At 49.0% G+C, this 17907-nt stretch overlaps 1 protein-coding gene across 8 annotated transcripts in view; it reads left to right on the forward strand.

The window, feature by feature from the left end:
- Positions 1-17907, forward strand: part of PHKA2 (phosphorylase kinase regulatory subunit alpha 2) — an 85301-nt gene that overhangs the window by 38278 nt on the left and 29116 nt on the right. For 7 of the 8 annotated variants that reach the window (XR_006382544.1, XM_044235784.1, XM_044235781.1 and 4 more), the window contains 9 exons: positions 208-261; positions 863-985; positions 4218-4313; positions 6153-6260; positions 8037-8115; positions 11466-11600; positions 12273-12382; positions 13511-13655; positions 13911-13989. Coding sequence is in view for 7 of the 8 variants with exons in the window: in XM_044235784.1 (XP_044091719.1) it covers positions 208-261; positions 863-985; positions 4218-4313; positions 6153-6260; positions 8037-8115; positions 11466-11600; positions 12273-12382; positions 13511-13655; positions 13911-13989 (929 nt within the window). In the remaining variant the exon portion in view is untranslated. The remainder of the gene's footprint in view (positions 1-207; positions 262-862; positions 986-4217; positions 4314-6152; positions 6261-8036; positions 8116-11465; positions 11601-12272; positions 12383-13510; positions 13656-13910; positions 13990-17907) is intronic. The other variant, XM_044235782.1, reaches the window with a different exon arrangement.

Raw genomic sequence — 17907 nt, forward strand, 5'->3', positions numbered from 1 at the left:
CTCGACCCTGATCAACCCTGAATTTACTTGGCGTATTACTTAAAAATAACCTTTTGTATTGATAACAAAGAGTACTTGGTACATGTTTCGTGACTAAAAGATTCACGGGAATGGGGGTGAATGGCTGACACGAACCAACATAAAAAGACAAACACAAAGAAATTGTTCTCTTTCCTCAAATGCACTTTTTTTTCTTTATCTTCCTAGGGGCGTTATGGATGCTGTCGCTTCCTTCGAGATGGTTATAAAACCCCAAGAGAGGTTGTATTTAAATATTGTTTCTTATGATTCCTTAACTGCTTCATATTTAAATCACCACTGTGGTGTTCTCCCTCTCTTGATTATAAAATTACATGTTAGAATATTGGACGGGGAAATCTTAATTTTGGAGACAGCAAGGCTGGAGTTAGGCGGTAAAATAATATCATCAGGAGGACAGCAAGCTGGTGGTTTAAAACCAGCCTGTAGACAAGGACAAACAGTTCTGTGGCTCACGATGTGTTCAAGAGCGACTGCGGCCTCCTTCTCGAGTTTCTTTGCCACAGTGACTGATAGAGTGATTTCCTCAAAGCAGATGGTCTGCTGAGCACTGCGATAGGCAAATTGCTATTTATTTGTTAGCAATCTAGGAAGCTTAATATAATAAACCACCAAGGAGTCTTGTGTACATTTCCGATAGACTTTTTGGAAATTTTACCGTGGAAAGCTGCCAGTCATAGCATCTCTCCATTAGAGCGAACTCCTAATCCTAGCCGCCGCAGAGCTGGAGCGCTTCAGAAAGCGAGGGGAACCCAGTGGGGTTCAGTGGTGTTATATATGTAATCGGACAGCACCTTTCAGAAGGTTTCCTGTGTGGTTCCAGGACCCAAACCGATTGCATTATGACCCTGCGGAACTCAAGCTCTTTGAAAACATTGAATGTGAGTGGCCCGTGTTCTGGACGTATTTCATAATAGACGGGGTCTTCACCGGTGACGCTGTTCAGGTGAGAACATGCTGGATGTGGTGTTCATAATCAGCATTTTCTTTTTTCTTTTTTCTTTTTTTAATTTTTAATTTTTTTATTTCTCTAAAGATTTTATTTATTTATTAGACAGAGATCACAAGGAGGCAGAGAGGCAGGCAGAGAGAGAGAGGAGGAAGCAGGCTCCCCGCAGAGCAGAGAGCCCGATGCGGGGCTCGATCCCAGGACCCCGGGATCATGACCTGAGCCGAAGGCAGAGGCTTTAACCCACTGAGCCACCCAGGCGCCCCATAATCAGCATTTTCATTCCCTCAGTGTCCTGAGTGTTATTAGCGCGTAAGCTTACACAAGACTTTAGGACCCCGTTTCAGTTTTCTGTTGTCGCTCCACAAGTTTTCCCAGAATGTAGTGAATTAAGGTAAAGGCTGTTTTGTTTATTTGCTCATGATTCTACAGTTTGGGCGGGACTCAGCAGGGACAGTTCGTCTCTGCTTCACTTGGAGTCAGCTGGTTCACTGGGGCTTGGAGGGGCGGCTTGCGACACGGCATCACTCGCGGCCGGCCCGGCATGCTGGCTCTCCGCTGGGAGCTCGCCTGGGCTCTTGGCTCTTGGCCCAGGCCTTGCTTCACCTCCATGTGGCTAGCTTGGGCTCACACAGAACTGTGGTGTCTGATCAGTTAGGTCTTTTCCAGGATGGTCGTCGTGGCCCGGAATGCAACAGCAAGAGCTGCCGAACATTCTTAAGCTTTAGGCCCTGAGCTGGCAGTGTCCCTTCTGTTGCATTCTGTTGCTTAAAGGGTCATGCCACGTTCAAGGGGAGGGGACTGCACAGAGGCCTGAGGACTAAGAGGTGGGGTTCATGGGGGACCACAGTGGAGCACAGACAGGTTTAGTCATTCTGGGTTTTGTTTTTTGTTTTTTGTTTTTTGTTTTTTTTTTTCAGAACAGCCTCGGCTTTTGCTGTCTTCAGTTCTAGTAGAAGGGTACGCTCAGCTAACATCTTATTTAATGTAACAGCATTCCAGTGGCTTCTTAGCCTCCAGCCTCAATCCCTGCTATTTCTCTATACAGGTCGCTAGGGGCATTTTATTAAAAGGCAAATTAGATTATGCTACTGTCTTGCTTAAAAGCTTTGAAAGGCTCCTGCTTGCCTTGGGACGAAGTACGAGCTCTTCTCCTGTTTTGTAGGACCTCATAAAATCTGACCCAGTTTCCTTCTGTTCACTTACTTCCTTGAGTTCTGTGCTGCGAACGCCCTGAAACCTTCTCAGCCCTCCGGACAGGTCACGCCGTCTCTCCTCTTCTCAAGTGCCCCGGCCCTGCTTTTCTCCCTCAGCTGTCTCTCTCTCCTTCACTTATTCACTGGTAATGTCTCTTCTTTCAGAAAGTCTTCTCGGACTCCAAACGCTGGATCGATGCCCCTTTTATATGTCCCACGGCACTTAGCACAGTATGGCCCCTGTGGCTGTATTTAGTCTCCCACCTCCCTGCCAGAGCACCCTGCTAGACGCGGTCTCTGTCCAATTCACTAATACATTCCCTGTCCCTAGTGCATAGTAAGTGTCGAGTAAAGATGTGTTCCTGCAACATTCATTTGTTCAAAACAGATTTCTTTAGCCCTTGCTGCTGTGCATACGTTCTTTGGTAAGTAGAACAGACCCGTCCTCATGAAGCTTATGTGTTTTCTTAACCTCTTCAGGCCGCATGTACTGGGGTGGGATGAGCAATCCAAGGTTTATTTTGGTTTTGAAAACTGCCTCTGCTCAGAAGTTCTGAGAGTGGTTTCAAAAGTGGCTATAGGGGTCAAGGGCAGGCCGCCCCAAGATGGGCCACTTTGGCATGAACACTGTTTTGAGTTAAAAGTAATCAAAACCCAGTACATTTGGGGAACGCCCTTTACCTCCCCATTCAGCTGCTTGCCTAGACCAGTAAGAGAGTTACCAACACCAGACACTGATTCCTCTTAAGAAACGATGTGCACAGCGGGGCCACCTTTGTTTTCCAAACATCTCCTCTCACCTTCCTGCAAATGCTCTTCCTTCTCTTTGTGTCCTGGGCCCCCCACCCTGCTCCTGAGCTCAGGTCCACCTCATGTTGCCTCATTGTCTTTGGAGTAGCCCATCTGTGGACTCCCTGTACATACGGAACTAAGTTCCATTTTCTCCTGTTCATCTGTCGCATATCAATTTGATTCTTAGTCTAGCTAGAAGGACCTTGAGGGGCAGAGAAAATTCTTCCTCCCCAACATGGTAGTAAGCTTGAAATGTTGATGTTCCCCCATTGTTGATTCTTACTGTTATGCTTTAGCAATTATCTTGGGTCTTAGGTTTTCTGTCTCTTTATCAAATCTCAAAAGGATTGAGTTAGAATTTCAGTTGTGAGGGAACTTGACAGTTATTAGAAACAAAACTGAGAAGACAAAAAAGAATGTGCTTAGGTCCTTATTTTCTAGGTCTCACAGAATTTACTGCTGTCAGGCCTATTCTGTCTTTTCGACTTACTGCCCAATGACCTTTTAAAAATGACGCACCCCTGGTGAAATTTTGGTGTCCACAAATTTCAAAAGAAAAGGAAATGAGATCTAGAAGGTGTTTGACTAGGCTCTCCAAGATGAAATGTATTAAACAGCTGGGGGGCAGGTTAAGGGTTTTCCCTCTTTGGTCTGTTTCCTTTTCATACTTAGGGGTTTTCTGTTTTGTTTTGTTTTTTAATCACTGCCTTTTTAATTGAATGGAAATGTTTACATCAGCAGCTTTTATTATATGGAGTGGTGTGTCCAAAGAGTTGGGGTACAGGGATCATAGTACAAACACTTCCTTTTCCTCACATCAGGTGCATTTTGCAAACATTTCCTGAGCAATAGGTACTCGAATGAGGGCCTTTTAGGTGGAAAACTCATGACACGTAGAAACGCGATGCCCCGCTTAAGGTCTAGCCTCCACTCCAAGAAGCTTATATTGTCTAGCTACGGAGACAACATTTACGGATGTGAGAAGTTAAGGTGAAAGACTGATGTTGTGAGTTAAAGACAACACAGAAAAGTCCAGTGCCTCTAGCGCCTTCAAACCTTCGCTGTCAGCAGGGGCCCTAGTTCCTCCTGCACTCCTTAAGTGGAAGGTGTTCATGCATTTCTCGACCCCATGGCCTACTAATAATCCGCTGGTTGCCCAGAGAGGTGTTTTTCTATGATGCACTCCCGTGGCGGTATTGACGGCGCCTCTCTCCCGCCGTGGGGCTGGGGCTGTTTTCCAGGTGCAGGAGTACCGGGAGGCCCTGGAGGGAATACTAATCAGAGGCAAGAACGGGATCCACCTGGTGCCAGAGCTGTACGCCATCCCGCCTAACAAGGTAACCACGCGCTGTATCTAGAGCAAAGTGGGTTCACACTTGGCCTTTGGGGATTTTTTTAATCCCGCTTTCAGAGCTAACACTTTTTGTTCAGAAGTAGTTTCCGAAGCAGCAAGCTAGGTACAGGGCACCAAGGGGTTATAATAGTGCCAGCTGTGCCTCTGTGAGGTTGCAGGCTGGGGGTGCGGGGGGGAGGAGCGGGTCTGGGGCATGGAGGGCAGGCACGGGAGTGCTGCTGTCAAGGCCTAGTGTGTCAGGGGACCTGCCAGGGCATAAGGAGTATGGGGCGGGGGTGGGGGAGACCCCAGCACCTCCACAGGGAGGCAGGAGCTGGCCCATGGGTCAGGGGAAGCCAGAGTCAAGCTGTCTTTTTTTTTTTTTTTTAAGATTTTATTTATTTATTTGACAGAGATCACAAGTAGGCAGAGCGGCAGGTGGGTGGTAGGGGGAGAAGCAGGCCCCCTGCTGAGCAGAGAGCCCGATGCGGGGCTCGATTCCAGGACCCTGAGATCATGACCTGAGCCGAAGGCAGAGGCTTAACCCACTGAGCCACCCGGGCGCCCCAAACTGTCTTTCAATCCAGACACTTTGCCTTCTGTGCTTGGCATCAACTATTTCTCATTTGAGGTTTTTAATCTTTCTTAACACTACTTACCTTTCACCTAGCCTTACCTTGCTGTTAGACTGTGAAAGCAGTCCTGTGCACTGCAGAACATCCAGGATTCTGTGGAAGAACCTATTTCTCTCTACTCTTACTACCCAAAGTTAGCCAAACTTATGCCCCAAGATAACTCTAACATTTTAGAGACCCTCCTGCCACACTGTTGTCCTATTGGATTGTTTGATTACTGACATGTTTTAATTCTGTTCAGTTTATGAGTTTAAGTTCTTCTTAACGTTTAACCACTGTAGCAAATTTCAGCAATCTGTTATTAACATTGCTGGTTAATCCACAAGCAGAGTACAACTCCCCTTGTGTTGTGATTTTACCCTCTTGGAGAAGGATTTCTTCAGTTGCTTTGTTTTTCAGAGGGAAAAAGTAGTCACTAACTTTACCCCCAACCAACATTGTAATAATGGCAAAAACCCAAAGGTCAGGGCCGCCTGGCTGACTCAGTAGAGCAAGTGACTCTTGACTCGGGCTTGTGAGTTTGAGCCCCACAATGGGGGTAGGGTTTATTTTAAATAAATAAATAAATAAATAAATACAAAGGTCAGCATGGAGTTTGCAACAGAGAAAGTTGCAGGCTAACTTTTACAATGTGTAGCCAGCACCGTCTATCCAAAAAACAATTGTAGCTTATCTTGATGAGTCAGAAGCCCCCAGTAGATCCTGCTTATTGAGTCCCTGATGGAAAATTAGGGATCTGAGCATACAGTAGTGTTTTCCTCAATAAATAGTGCCACCTTCTGGTAATTTTCTTGTGTAGGCACACAGAGTTTATGAGCCCCTGCGGACGGATGGGAGGAGGCTGACTTAGCTTCCGGCGATGCCCTGCTGTGGCTGTAGGGTGATGTTTTAGATCACTGTACCCATAATACAGACAAGTGTGAGCATGGGCTGTGAAACTTCTTGTTGTCCAGAGCTGTGCTCAAAGGGGGCAGGCTTCACGTGCCTGCCTCTGCCTTCTGCCATCTGTGTGCTTGTGGGCAGGGCGCGGGCCTGGAGTCAGGCCTGGATTTGAGTTCCTCTTCTGCTGTGTTGAGCCATGTGGCCTCCCAGAACTGGCCTGGAGGCTCGGGTGGGCGGCCTTTTGTAAATCCTCAGCGCGCTCCCCGGTAGACAGTGACATTTTTATTCTCTGACATCCTGACTTTGGGTTTCTCTCTCTTTGTCAGGTTGATGAAGAGTATAAGAATCCCCACACAGTGGACAGAGTCCCTCTGGGGAAGCTGCCCCATCTGTGGGGTCAGTCCCTATACATCCTCAGCTCGCTGTTGGCAGAGGTAAGGGACTTGGCGACTTCACGGACTGGAAACCATCTGATATGAGGTAGAGGGGCCCCTGGAAGAGCACAGGGGCTCTCTGCCCCCGGTGGCTGTGAATGTCGTTGGCATCTCATAGCTTTACGGTCAGCTGGAGTGAGTCGGCTCTGAGGCCTGCCGCCCGGGCTTGTGTGTCCATGTTTACACTAAACCACTTCAGAGTCAGCTGTGTGCCAAGCACTCCCGTCACCTCCCACCCCACCCCTGTATTCCTGGTCTGTGGCTGGAACCAGGTTGAGCTGATGGTCAGCAGGAGACTAGAACCTTCCCAGTCAGGCTCAGCACATGTGTGAAAGATCCAGGTTTGTGGAAGCTGCTACGTCTGCTTCCGGCCACTGCTGGCACAGTCCTGGCCACGGGCAGCCAAGTGACTCCATGGTGCTATCTCTGTGAAGGGGCAGCGGCTGGTTTGGCTGTGTTGAACTTTGGGTCAGATGTTCCCTTAGCCCACAACACCCTCACATGGAAGGTCTATGACCTCTGACTCATTTCTTCTTGTTAAACATGTTCTTGCCCCCTGGCTTAAGTTTTTAAAGTGCAAATGGTTTTATGCGAACTGAAAATGAATCCGCCTCCCCAGTGGGGGCTGGGGGCGGTGTGGGGGTGTGAGGATGTGTCAGTGATGTTATCAGATGGGTTCATCTGTCCTCAGAGGCTCTGCCCAGCTTACTCCTCTGGGCCCCTGGGGAGAGGTATGGATGAAAGAGTCCAGGAGAATTGCTGGGAGCTCCAGCCTGTGAGGCTGGTCCAGTCCTGTGTGTTCTGCCAGACTCTAGAAGTGGGGAGGGTGGGGGAGGGTGAGTCGTGAGTCCCATACCATTGGGGTTCCCAATGTAAAGTAAAGTAAAGCTGTCACAGTGGAAGTGGCCCTCAGGAGCTGTGGGTGCGGAGGTGGACCACTTGTTTCATGGCTGTGATTGCCATGGGGGTAGGGACTGTCTTCTACTTCTATCTTTATTAGTAGGGAAAACCGTGTCTATCTCTTGGAAAGCCAGCTCTGCCTCTGACTAGCTCCCTGACCTCGGGAGCCTCAGTTTCAACATCTGTAAAGAGGCTGGGCTTAGTCATTTCTGCTGTTCTTTCCAGTTCTGATTTCTGGGTCAGTGAGATGAGGAACAAACAACTCTGCTCCTGTTGCCTCCTCTTCGTTGGAAAGACCTTCCTACACTCCCAGCATTAGGTCCCAGTCCTCCTCAGAACTCCCAGAGCACCTTGATGGTGCTCGCTGAGGACTCCGGTCATTCGGAGAAGCTGTGAGGGGACCCATGTTCAAACAGCGCTCCGTGCAAGCAGGGAGGGGAGCTTTGTGTTTCGGGACAGTCAGCGCTTTCTGCCACCTAGCTTAAGTGCATTACCTCAGTTTCCCCACCTGTAAAATGCTAATGGTAGTGCTTCCCTATCAGGAGGCCTGAATGTGACCTTGTACATATAGGAGCTCAGCACAGGACCCCGCAGAGAGTAAGGGCTCAGGGGGTAGGAGTCACTGCTGTTCTTTTCAGTCACACGAGGTGGCGTGTGTGACTAGCCCTGGAGAGCTGGGTGCCAAAGGCACAATATGTTTATCAGTGGCTATCTAAATGGTGTACTGCGTTTTAGAGAAGATAAGCAACTGACCTGAAAAACATAAAGGAATAAAATACTGAATACTTTGAGCCCCCAAATGTTTCATTTTCCAAGTTGGGTTTAAGGTGAAATTTCATTAAGTGTTTTTCAGGGCTAATGCTCCTCTTTTCCTAGGGGTTCCTTGCCACTGGGGAAATCGATCCCTTAAACAGAAGATTTTCCACTTCCGTCAAACCTGATGTTGTAGTACAAGGTTTGTGAGCATGTTTCCTATTCATATTTAACTGTGTAAAGCCAATGTTATTTTTTCTTTTAAGATTTTTGTTTATTTGTCAGAGACTGTGAGAGAGGGAACACAAGCAGGGGTATTGGGAGAGGGAGAAGCAGACACCCCACTGAGCAAGGGAGCCCTATGCGGGGCTCGATCCCAGGACCCTGGGATCGTGACCTGAGCCGAAGGCAGACACTTAACGGCTGAGCTACCCAGGCACCCCACCAATGTTATTTTTAATGTGAAAGATTTCCTAGTTTCCTGTTCTCTTTAAGAAGCACAGATGTGTGCTTTAGCGTCTGTCGCTTCTGTGACATCCCTTCCATAACCCACTAGCTCCCAAAGGCAACAGTATTCATCCCAACCACAATGTTACTTTCTACAAAGCATCTGCTTTCTCGAATCTAAATCTTGATGGCAATTGGGTCACGAATGATTCACTGAGCACCATTTTTCGCTGCAGTTCTTTAAAAAGTACAACATGGGGGCCCCTGGGTGGCTCCGTGGGTTAAACCTCTGCCTTCGGCTCAGGTCATGATCTCACAGTCCTGAGATCCAGCCCCACATCAGGCTCTCTGCTCGGCAGGGAGCCTGCTTCCCCCTCTCTGCCTGCCTCTCCGCCTACTTGTGATCTGTCTGTCCAATAAATAAATAAAATCTTTAAAAAAAAAAAAAAAGTACATGACCGTGGCCAAAACTCAAAACCCAAGTGGAGCTGCACTCATTCCTTCCTTTGATGTCTGACTTCTCTCCAGAGTGGCAGGCCCCTGTTTTCAGCTGTCTCCCCTCCTGTCCCGCCGGCAGCCCCTCCAGAGAGCGGGGAGGCCAGCCTGGACGCTGCTGCAGAGCCAGCTCTGCCCAGCCTGGCTGTTTCACGTCTCTGTGCCTCGGGCTCTTCATCATCTGCCCCGCCCCCTCCACCAGGTGGCCTTGAGATGCACTGCGATGGGCCCAAGGAAAACCCTCAGTGCAGGTCCTCGCTCACCCCTTCCCCTCTCCCTTCCCTCCTGGGGAGGACTCCTGAGGAGCTCATAGAGCAACTGAGGCACCAGAGCACATTGTGTACGTGCCTTTATTGCCTCTCAGTTACACCGTACATTTCTTTTTTAAAGGGGGGGAGGGGAGAGGCAGAGAGAGAGAGAGAGAGAATCCTAAGCAGGCTCCATGCCCAGCGCGGAGCCCCACATGGGGCTCGATCTCACTACCCCGAGATCATGACCTGAGCTGGATGCTTAAGCGATGGAGCCACCCAAGCGCCTCGACACCATACATTTAAGGAGCAGGCCTGTAGCATTCTCCTAGCTGCTACACTGCTGTATTGACACCCACTCAGTAGGTTAATAACAATTATTGAACAAATGCAAGGCAGTTCTCTATGTGACTATGGACCCGTTCCCCAACACCTGCCTGGGATGCGGCCGGAGGCCGTGCGGGGATTATCCAGTCAGTACTGCGCTCCAGGCCCTCAGAGGCGCGCCCAGCGGGTGAAACAGCTTGACCAGATAGAAAGTGTGACCATTAGGATACACATCCCCATCTTACACACGAGGCTTCGAAGTCAGCTCATTCAGGGACCCTGAGCCAACAGCGGGAGGCGCACACTCCGTGCTGATGTCCAGGTGGGGTGACCCAGCCCGACTCCGTCTGCAGTGGGCGCTTACCCACCACCCGCGCTGCCCAGCGAGCCCGTAAATCCCAAGGCCGCTTTTCCAAGTGCCGGCTGGGCCCCGTTGGTGGGCCTCCGGCTGCAAGTGTCTTCTCAGCGTGATAGACTAGAACAGAAGCAGAAGAGGAAATATAAGAAGGTCTGGCCCGGGGGAAGGAGAAGTGCAGTTTCAGGAACTTGCCCACATACAGCTGTATCAGATCAGAGGCTCCCAGGTCTCGGGCAAACCACTTCTCTAGAAGAGTCACTTGTACAGAGAGTGACCACTAATCTCTGCGTGGTGTTGGAAGCTTCAGAAGACACCGACGTGAAGGGAAGCCACCCACCCAGCCCCACGTGGCTGATGCTCCCATTTGCTGGGATGGGCTTCCCCACAGGGCCTTGTTGTGAAGCTCAGATGAGATCACGGCTGTGAAAATACTTTGAAAAAGTATCACGTGCTATGTAAATGAGGTGACCTGCAGGCCTCCGTGGCATTTTTGTGTATTGTACATTCAAGGTACAATGGTGGGGCTCAGTGGGCTACTAATAGTAACCAAGCTGTCGTCTAGCTTGACCCCCCCCCCCCACTTCCCTGGGGCTGCAGCCGAACGCACTACCACCCGCTCTCTGTGGCCAGAAGTCCCCTCCACCAGTCCCCTTCCCAGGACTCCTGCCCTTTGCCAGAGCACCGTTGTTCTCTTAAAAGCCACATTCAAGGGGCACCTGAGTGGCTCAGTGGGTTAAAGCCTCTGCCTTCGGCTCAGGTCATGATCTCAGGGTCCTGGGATTGAGCCCCGCATCGGGCTCTCTGCTCAGCGGGGAGCCTGCTTCCTCCTCTCCCTCTGCCTGCCTCTCTGCCTGCTTGTGATCTCTCTCTCTCTGTTGAATACATAAATAAAATCTTTGAAAAAAAGCCACATTCAAGCGGAACTGGTACAGGAGGTGCAGGGCTCGGAGTCCCCGCCCAGGCCCCCACATTCTAGGCATGTGAGTTCCCTGCCTGCTGGAGAGCCAGCTGGCCAGCCGTACTCACTGGAGATGGGGTCCACAGCAGCCCATTTGGGGTGCGGGGCCCGGCTCTCAGGCAGCTCTTACCCACCAGCAAGAGCCTGTGCTGGGCTTCGGGCCCCGGCCAGGCCGCACCAGCGCCCTCTAGCGGCCCTGCTTTCCCTTCTCTCCGGAGGGAGTGACCTCCCCCGCCCTGGGCCAGAGCACCCGCTGCGGCCCCACGCCACACTACTGCTCTTTTTGGTTCCTTGAGAGCAGGAGCTCCAGCTTCTCCTGACGTCTCCCCAGCCAGAGCTGTCTCTGCTTCTCATCCCAAGGGACAAGAACATAAGACAGTTTAGAATAAAGGCACACCTACGGGGAGGCAAGAGATCATTCGAGATGGGGTAATTTGGCTCAGGACCTGTCGAAGACCGTTTCCAGAAGTCTCTTATCAGACCGTCTGGTGCACTGAGGGCACTTAATAAAAACACATCTTGGGAGCTGGTGAGGTGTGGCAGAGAGAACCGGGAAGAGCAGCAGGACAATTGCTGTCATTTTCAAAGCCCCCCAGCGTGTGTGGAGAGCATCCTGATGTGTATGGCACAGGCCAGAGGAAAGCTCGGTCGGTCACATGTTCTCCATGTGAGGAGGCGAAGGCCACGGTCTAATGCACATGCTACGCTCTTGTTCGCAGTTACTGTTCTGGCCGAAAACAGCCACATTCAGGACTTGCTGAGGAAACACGGGGTAAACGTCCAGAGTATTGCTGACATTCATCCAATCCGGGTCCAGCCAGGCCGGATTCTTAGTCACATATATGCCAGGCTTGGTAGGTCTGGGGAGACAGTTGGGTGGTTTTGGCCAGGGGGGCATCTTGATTCTAGGTTTGGGGTCTGAGGGGGACCGAGAGGTATAAATTGTGAAGAACTGGGCGAGACACTAAAGCACGGGGTTCGGCCTCTTGGAGGTCAAGAGGAGCTGCACCATAGCACGTTCTCACACTTGCTCGCTAGGTATCACCCCAGGGGGCTGTGCCCTTCGCCCGATCTGTTGTAAAAATAAGACGCCCTCTTTGAAAATTCACGATTGGAGCAGCCTTTTGTGTCTTGATAACATTTCTGATTTTTATCTGTGGTCTCAAAAAATGCTCCTTGACCCATTAAAATGGGAGGGGCGTTCTCTTTTTCTAAAACCTAACGTAGTAGGCTCAATATGAAATTAGAAGTGAGCATTAATAAAGTTCTATCAGTAGTTTTATTCCATAGAGATGTTGAACTGGGTGCTGGCTATACATGCATGAAGAGAAGGCGGTGGAATTTTAATTTTTAAAATTTTTGTTTCTAATTCCTCCTTGTCCCATTTTAAAGAAGGGTCAACGGTATTAGAAAAACCAAACCCTAGAGTGGGTTAGTGAAAGTAAGCCCAGTCTTAGCCAAAGTTGCTTGGATTACATGTTACCATATTGGTTCTATCTCTAATTTCTCTTTTATTTTTCAAATAGGACGGAATAAGAATATGAAATTGAGTGGGCGACCGTATCGGCACATTGGCGTTCTTGGAACATCTAAGCTATATGTGATTAGGAACCAGATCTTCACTTTCACACCCCAGGTGAGCAGAGCAGGCCGGAAGCAAAGCCATACACGTCCTCTGATTAAGTTCCCTCTCAGTGAGCTGCTGTGAATGCGGCAGAAGGAGGCTGTGTGTGTTCAAACAGCAGTGGGTAGGGTGATTCCCAGTACCCGGTACAATTCTTTACTCACAGTAGATGCTCGGTAGGCATGGCTTGAAGCAGACTTCATGTGCCATCACTTCCAGTCGCGAGGAGTAGAGAAGTTCACACTGCTTTCCAAATTTGCTAGGGACCTGGCCCTTGACTTGCCGCCCTCATGCCCTGGGTAGCCGTAGTCCCTCACCCTTGCTTAGTCTGTCTGAACACGGTGGCACACAGCCTGTCTGATTTTCAGGCCCCGACCCGCTTGATGGCATCACAAATATACCAATTATGGGATTTTTTTTTCAGAGTTTTTGTTTACAAAGGGAAGTACCCCATGGAACCCCCCAAGCCAAATGTTTTCCATCCGTTTAGCCAGCTAGAAAGATCAGCTGTGGGCTCACTTTGTCACCGTGGACACAGGCTCCCACCACCCAGGCACACTGTCACCCATGGGGTCCCGGGTCGGTAGCTCTAATCTTGTGTTACTTCCCATTGTAACAAATTTCAGAGTAGAGCGGAGTGTGGCCTAGTCCAGAGGCTAGGAGAACGATTTGATTTTCATCGACACCAGGCGGTAGTGCCTTTAGTTCACATTAACCAGGCCATCAGTTGGGTAGATGCAGTCTCCACTGTCTCACCTGCTCCCAGCGCCCTCCCTTCCCTCACTTGGAGATCCTCTGAGCCCAGCAACCTTAGAATGAGGAGGATTTAAGGAGTTATTGATTTCCTCTCAGGGACAGCGGTGTTGGGCCAGGTGCTTAAATCCTCATCGGAGGAGCTGTAGCTAGATGTGGCCATACACCTTTCCCTTCCGCGAGAATGCAGCTGCGGCTCCTGGGCAGGCGACAGATTGATTTTTTGCCCGATGGCAAGGAGAGCCCCTTGATGGGGGAGGATGACAGCCAGGATTGAGCCTCTTCTCTGGGAACAAAATGCAAGGACTAGCATTGCCGTGAATGACAGCTGGGGTTGTGTTGAGGGAATGGAGGACAGCCTTTCACTGGGCCTGATCTGACTTGCAGTTCACCGACCAGCATCACTTCTACCTGGCCCTGGACAATGAGATGATTGTGGAGATGCTGAGGATCGAGCTGGCCTACCTCTGCACCTGCTGGCGAATGACAGGCAGACCCACGCTCACCTTCCCCATCACCCACACCATGCTCAGTAAGTCTCTGAACTTGATATGCCTGATTCATGTCCCACTGTTGATTTGGGCCCCTTCCAAAATGCTTAAAACGAGTCAAAGCCAAGTACTGAAGGGGGTTCTTAGCAGATTGGTTTCCGAGCTCAGGAATCTTCCATAAGTATTTTAATTAGATTGTACTGAGGAAGACATTTCTACGCATGCCCCCCAAACCAAAAAGTATTCCCAGATTAAGTAAACTCACTTGTCTTTTTTTATTTTCCTTTTTCCCTTAGCAAATGATGGCTCAGACATTCATTCTGCAGTTCTTTCTACAATTAGAAAACTAGAGGATGGATATTTTGGGGGAGCCAGGTAATTTGTGACTTTTTTTTTTTTTTTTTTTTTTACAAAGTATCAGTGACCTTTCTTAAAAGTCCTTTGCTGCCCTTCTCCCACTTTTCATATCAGTTGCTGAACGTGGAAGTGTGGAGCTTTAGACTAAAAAAGAAGTTAAATCTTACGCATTCATCCATGTGGAGCTGGAATCGTATCAAAAGCAGCTTTTGGGGGGTGTTTGTGCAGCTTTTATGGCTGCCAGGAGGCCTGGGGCATAGAGAGGTGAATGTACGAGTCTGTCTGGGATCACTTGTATGGGATGATGCCGGGTCTGTTTCTGGTTAGAAGGCCTGGCAGAAAACACCCAGTGCCTAGGTCTGAAAGGTGCTCCAGAGACACTCCTGGAATTGACTTGAGCGTGCTGTCCCCTGAAGAATAAATCACAGAACTTTATAAATTTCTTTGGTGGCCCTCAGAGCAGGGTGCCGGAATGGGCCTGCCTAGACTATTGCCTCTCATCCTCAGTGGAGCGATACGTACCCTGGTTTGCAGGCCTGTGGTACCAGATGCTCCCCGGTAATATGGGTAAGCACCTCGAGTGACGGGGGGCTCACCTCCTGGAAAAACTGATTCTGTTCTTGTACGCTCTGTCACAAGGCAGAGATTTTCTCGATAGCATCTGTGCTCCGATCTCTCCAAATCCCCTAGAATATGTGAGAAGGGTTCTAAGAGAACCTCACTGTAAAGCTGGCCACGCGTGAGGTAAGACCCTTCCTGGGCCCTGTAGTCTTCCACTGGGTCCCTGCTAGAATGCCAATTGCTAAGTATTTGGGCGTTGAAGTCAGCCCTTCTCAAGTCTCCCCACCCTAGGGACCCTGCTGCCACTGTAATGTTTTTTAAAGCGGCGGTAAGATGCTCGTAACATAAAATTTACCCTCTTGGCCGTTTTAAAATATTCAGTCCAGTAATGTTGAGTACACAATATTCAGCCCAGTAATGTTGAGTACACAATATACAGCCCAGTAATGTTGAGTACACAATATTCAGCCCAGTAATGTTGAGTACACAATATTCAGCCCAGTAATGTTGAGTACACAATATTCAGCCCAGTAATGTTGAGTACACAATATTCAGCCCAGTAATGTTGAGTACACAATATTCAGCCCAGTAATGTTGAGTACACAATATTCAGCCCAGTAATGTTGAGTACACAATATTCAGCCCAGTAATGTTGAGTACACAATATACAGCCCAGTAATGTTGAGTACACAATATTCAGCCAAGTAATGTTGAGTACACAATATTCAGCCCAGTAATGTTGAGTACACTCACACGGTTGTGCAGCCAATCTTCAGGACTCCTTTCATCTTGCAAAACTGAAACTCTCTCCCCATTATACAACAGCTCCCCCGTTCTTGCCCCAGCCTCTGGCAGCTACCCTTGTGTTTTCCGTCTCTAGGTGTCTCAACTGAGTGGACCCATGCAGTATGGATTTTTGTCCCTGGCCTTTTTGTCCCTTCAGAGTTGAGTTCCTGTACTTCTAAGCGCTGGGACTGGCTCTTCTGCTCCCAGAGCTTACTGGGGAGTTTTGCAGCAGACGTGAATGGCCCTCAGTCTGAGCTTCTCCTGGAAGCGTCCACGAGACTGTCCCCAGCATCCGCATCCGCCATCTACATTTCTAGGGCTAGCACCGTCACTGCACTTGGCCTGCACTTTGTATGTTTCACGTCCAGTTTGGATGAGCTGCCACCTGGTGTGTGGCATCATGGCCCAGAGAAAATACCATATGCCCGTAATTAACTGCTTTTCAGAATGAAATCTTGAACTGAAATCTAATCATTGTCCAAAAGAATACGGTCTGTAGTTAATGGCTCACTTGCGGTGTGCCCCGTGTTGGTTTGTACCGTCCGACTGAGTCTTCACTTTGTCTTGTGGGCTGTATTCCATTTTTTTTTTTTTTTTAAGATTTATTCATTTATTTATTTGACAGACAGAGACCACAAGTAGGCAGAGAGAGAGGAGGAAACAGGCTCCCTGCCAAGCAGAGAGCCCGATGCGGGGCTTGATCCCAGGACCCTGGGATCATGACCTGAGCTGAAGGCAGAGGCTTTAACCCACTGAGCCACCCAGGCGCCTCTATGCCTGTGTTTTTAATCTTAGCAATCTTACTGGGAGAATATAGTCTCTCTGTCGTAATATTTTGCATTTATTTATAATTTTGTTCACGTTTGACAGTTAAACATTTTTTTGTGTAAACTTTGTCAGTGTCTTGTTCCATTTTTCCATTTGTTCTTACTGGTTGTAAGAGCTGTTTGATATTATGAAAATTAGTCCTCTCTTTCCATACTATTACCACAAATGTTTTTTTCCAGTGTATCACTTGTCTTTTGACTTCATTTCATGCCGTATAGGTTTTTGATTTTTATGTTGTTAGACTGATATTTATCCTCATTGATTCTAGGTTTTGTGCCATGTTTGCAAAGGCCTTTCCTTAGAAATTATTCTTAAAAGATACAGAATGGAGAAAAGGATAATATTTTATTGTTTTTAAATTTTTTTCTTTTTAGGATTTTATTTATTTATTTGACAGACAGAGATCACAAGTAGGCGGAGAGGCAGGGAAACAGAGAGGGGGAAGCAGGCTCCCCACTGAGCAGAGAGCCCAATGCGGGGCTCGATCCCAGGACTCCAGGATCATGACCTGAGCCGAAGGCAGAAGCTTTAACCCACTGAGCCACCCAGGCGCCCCTGTGTTCCTATTGTACAGACAAGGGGCTGTAGGCTCAGAGAGCAAGGGCCACACAGTAAAGAGGTACAGGAGCTCTGTATGAACACGGAAACCAGGCTCTCATCTCCATGATGAGCTAGACGAGGCTTAACAAAAATCAGGAGGGCCTCCTGTTCCCAGAGTATGGCAGATGACCCGAAGAGTCGTGGACAGGAGCAGGAATGCCTAGGCTCCATGGGCTGCCTTTCCTATGAAGTTCTTGATAATTAAAACTGAATCTCATTATGACTTCTCCTTAGGTTTGAGGGTCTTTAAAAAGCTGAATTCACCCCCGTTGCCAGACCTTCCCTCCGCACCCACCTGGGGTAGCTTGCTATCAGAAGGCTTTGTGCATTGCCCCCGTCCCAAGTTTGACCTGCCCTTTAAACTTCCTTCAGAGAGAAACTTTCCATTGTCTCTTTTTGCACACTCCACCGCCCCTCACCTCCTCCTGTCCCCAGTCTCAAGGCAACAGAATCATTAGAATCTAGAAGGAAAAGATTTTACTCGTTAACCAAAAGGCTTTTCTTTCCTTCCCTCGGGCCATGTTTCTTGCTGTAGTCCGTTTGCCCACTGAAGCTTAGGCACCCCCGAATTCATTTGCATCGCAGGCTTCACTGTGCTCCTTAAACTGTTTTCCTCAGCCTTTTCAACTAAGCTCTCATCTGATGCTGATAGCTCCGAGGATCCTATTGTCTTCTGCCTCTGGAGCTACCTTTTTTTTTTTTTTTTTTAAGATTTGATTTATTTGAGAGAGAGAGAGAGAGTGAATGTGGGGAGGAGCAGAGGGAGAAGGGCAAGCAGACTCTGCACTGAGCTCTGAGCCTGCCCCGGGGCTCGATCCCAGGACCCTGAGATCACAACCTGAGCTGAAATCAAAAGTCAGAGGCTTAACCTACAGAGGCACCCAGGCGCCCCCAGAGCTGACATTTTAAGAAGTGCATAGTGGCGGCTTTCTGTAGGCTGGCCCTCCCTCGTGTTTCCTGAACCTAGGACCCCACGTTGCCAAACCCAGCTTCCGGTTTTCAGTGGAACTTTTCCCAGCCTGAAAATGTAGTAAGGCCACTCTGTGAACCTGCTCCAGTCTAGGGATAGCCCCATCGCATTCCTTCTAGAAAGAACTTTGTCTCTGAGACTGCCTCTCCTCTCAGAGACCTCTCATATACCTGTTCCTGGGTGACCATATT

The sequence above is a fragment of the Neovison vison genome, chromosome X (assembly GCF_020171115.1).
Source record: "Neovison vison isolate M4711 chromosome X, ASM_NN_V1, whole genome shotgun sequence".
NCBI classification, from domain to species: Eukaryota; Metazoa; Chordata; class Mammalia; order Carnivora; family Mustelidae; genus Neogale; species Neogale vison.